At 33.3% G+C, this 3,026-nt stretch overlaps 1 protein-coding gene across 1 annotated transcript; it reads right to left on the minus strand.

Annotated features, from left to right (window-relative positions):
- Positions 1-1,164: 1,164 nt before the first annotated feature.
- On the minus strand, positions 1,165-2,087 carry LOC104222361 (ethylene-responsive transcription factor ERF106-like). The gene has a single exon (XM_009773590.2). The coding sequence runs from the start codon at positions 1,930-1,932 to the stop codon at positions 1,315-1,317; it is 618 nt and encodes a 205-aa protein (XP_009771892.1). The 5' UTR covers positions 1,933-2,087; the 3' UTR covers positions 1,165-1,314.
- Positions 2,088-3,026: the final 939 nt, after the last annotated feature.

Consider the following 3,026-nt stretch of genomic DNA (forward strand, 5'->3'; position numbering starts at 1 on the left):
CTGCTTGAACCATGCTCGACACTCCAGTATTATTAATTTTGACATGTAAAAGTGTAATCGATTTATTCTCAACTTGCTTTTAAGCAACCTAAATTGACCAAACTATCCATTTGAAACCTCTAGAAAAGACTATATATTTGCCTTTGGATAATAGTGTTTCAAAACAGTCAAGAAATTCGAGCACCAAACCAGTCTTCCCCTTCACTTGTTTCTCTCCCTATTCCTACGGTCTTTGACTCTTTTCCGGTCTTCACATTTCTACTTACTAGTTTAGTACATAGTGAAAAAAAAATTACCTTGTGAAGAAGGGTCATATCAAATTGAATCTTATTTAAACAAATTTACCTTGTGTTTCTGTTAAAGAATATTTTTATGACTTCAACTAGTTATCTTCTACTCACACGATGGAACTTTTACCTTTGTGACAACATTTTGTTTAGTACATACTTACTCTGATCCACAATAAGTGATCAATTTGTTTTTTTTTTATTTTGGTCCAAAATAAGTGTTCATTTATATAATCAAAAAAAAATTCAATTTATTTTTTTAAAATTACCCTTATGTACGTATTCCTAAAAAAATTATTTACTCCTCACATTTGAGAAGAGAACTAAGTGCTACTATAATTATGCTGCAATATTTAATCAATGATAATTTAGTCACACTAACTATTTTCGTCTAGAATTTAATATTTTCTTAATAAATATATCTAAAATAAATTGGTCATTTATTATTAACGGAAAGAGTAGTGAATAGAACCAATTACAACATAGCACAAAAGTACTACGTACTTGCCGACTTTCTTATTGACTTGGGAAGGGATGTTTTAAAGAAAAGGGGTGAATCTACTTTTCTGATTCTTTAAAAGTTTCTTCTTTTATTTTTTTTTCTTCTTCTTTTTTCTTATCATTCTTTTAATTTGGACAGAAAAAGAACATGAAAAGTGTACAATAGGTCATGAACTTGTCAAAAAAGTATCGAAAGAAGAGGTTAGGAATAAAAAGTTAATCTTGGAAAACAAAAGGCTAAATAAAAAGTTTATTTACCCATCATTATGATAACTCTTACTTCCTCACTTCCAATTTACGTGAACTTGTTTGATTGGTCATAAATTTAAAAAAAAATAAAAATATTTAGAATTATGATCCTAAACAAGCCAAAAAAAGCCCCAAAATATTTGTGTGATTATAAAAATTTCTCGTAAATAATAATGTCAAACAAAATTGAACAGGAAGGGAGTTTAATACAACTCTTAACATATTAATTCACACATTTCCGTTACACTCTTTTCTCCTAAGCAAATTTTAAACATAGTTACAAATTGATCAGCATCTCAAGCTGTATCCCGTTATCTCTTCTCCTTTTCCGGCCAACATTCGCCGGAGCACCCGATTTTCCGGCATCCATCGGAAAATTCAAAATAGCTTTTCTACCCCTCATCTTAAACGCAGCACAATCATAAGCTCTAGCTGCATCCACGTCAGCATCAAAAGTACCTAGCCAAATCCTTGACCCTTTTTTATTAGGATCTCTTATCTCTGCTGCAAATTTACCCCATGGCCTTCTCCTTACTCCTCTGTAATTCTTCGTCTTATTTTCATTATTATTACTACTCGTTGTATCCGATGAAATAGTCGAGTTGGAACTAACAGAGCCGTCGGATGTCGGGCTAAGATTAGTGTCTGAATTAGTATTGAATTCTGGAAAATCGCTGAAAAAATGGGAAATTGGTGAATTTGGGTACGATGTAGGAGAATCTGAGAGTGAATTATTGGAAGTAGAAGGCTCTGTTTTTACTGAGGTGAAAACAGGGGAGATTTGATCGGAAAAACAAGAATTAAGGCTGTTGATAAATGATTCTGTACTTGTGAAATCTTCAAGGAGATGTTGTCGTATGAGCTCTAACGTTAATCCCTCTTCTTGTGTTGTCATTGTAATATTGTCTGAATATTTTTGCTAAAAGAAGTTTGAAAATTTTGAAGTGAGTGTGTGTTTGTGTTTGTGTGTCTATATATGTATATTGCACACACGTACACACGCATCTCCACCACCTCAAGATGAATGGGTGGGGGGTGGGTGAGGTATGAGATTTTGGGAAACGGTTTGAACACTGCTTTTGATTTGTGTGTGACAAAAAAGTTTGTGATTATTAGCTGGAAATAGAGAAAGCAACCTTATAGTATCTGTTACTACTAATTTTAGAAAGAGTTATCCATAACTTAAATTGTTTACCCTCAAAATGAGAATTGAATTTGTAAGTGGTTTTAAGGATACGTGGATTAACTTGACACAAAACGATAAATTAAGTTGTAATTGAAATGAACAATGATAAAGTAAATTTAAATCGCACAAGTTGAACAGTTACAATCTTGAAAAGTCAGTCACACTTGAACTGGATGCAATTTGATCGATATCAAGATACAGAAGAACAAGAGCTTAAAGAAAAAAAATTAGTAATATACTGCTTTGGAATGCGTGTCACAATGTCTTTTACAACTAATCAGACCTCCTTTATATAGTATGGGAGCCCTATATTAGGTACAACTCTATAAAAGGTAAAAAAAAATCCTAATTAACTGATTGTTGATCTCACATCTGTTTATGCCGAGATCTCCGCCGTGATATTCGGTCGGTTACGAATATCATGGTCTTCTGTTGGCCGAGCTTGACAACATTCTTCGAAGTTGAACAAGGCCAGGAACGATCCTTAATCACGACCCCAATATCCTCGAGGGCGGGGCGTTATGGTCCGGACTCAGAATTGATAAAGTTCCTGCCTCGGTCTAGGCCCTCTATTATCATATTTCGAGCTTGGCTTATCATTTCGGAGATCGACATGCACTTCAAGACCAATTTTACCCGTATACATAAAGACGGTGTGTTGTTTAACTTTTAGTAAGAGTTTGTGACTAAGGGAAAGCAACCTTATATTAGTTAAGAATTTCATTTTTATATAAGTTGGTAACAACGGATTTTTACAATATCAGAGTTAAAAGTTGAAAGATAACCGCATATATAGTAGTATA

This window comes from Nicotiana sylvestris, chromosome 5 (genome assembly GCF_000393655.2).
Source record: "Nicotiana sylvestris chromosome 5, ASM39365v2, whole genome shotgun sequence".
Lineage (NCBI taxonomy): Eukaryota > Viridiplantae > Streptophyta > Magnoliopsida > Solanales > Solanaceae > Nicotiana > Nicotiana sylvestris.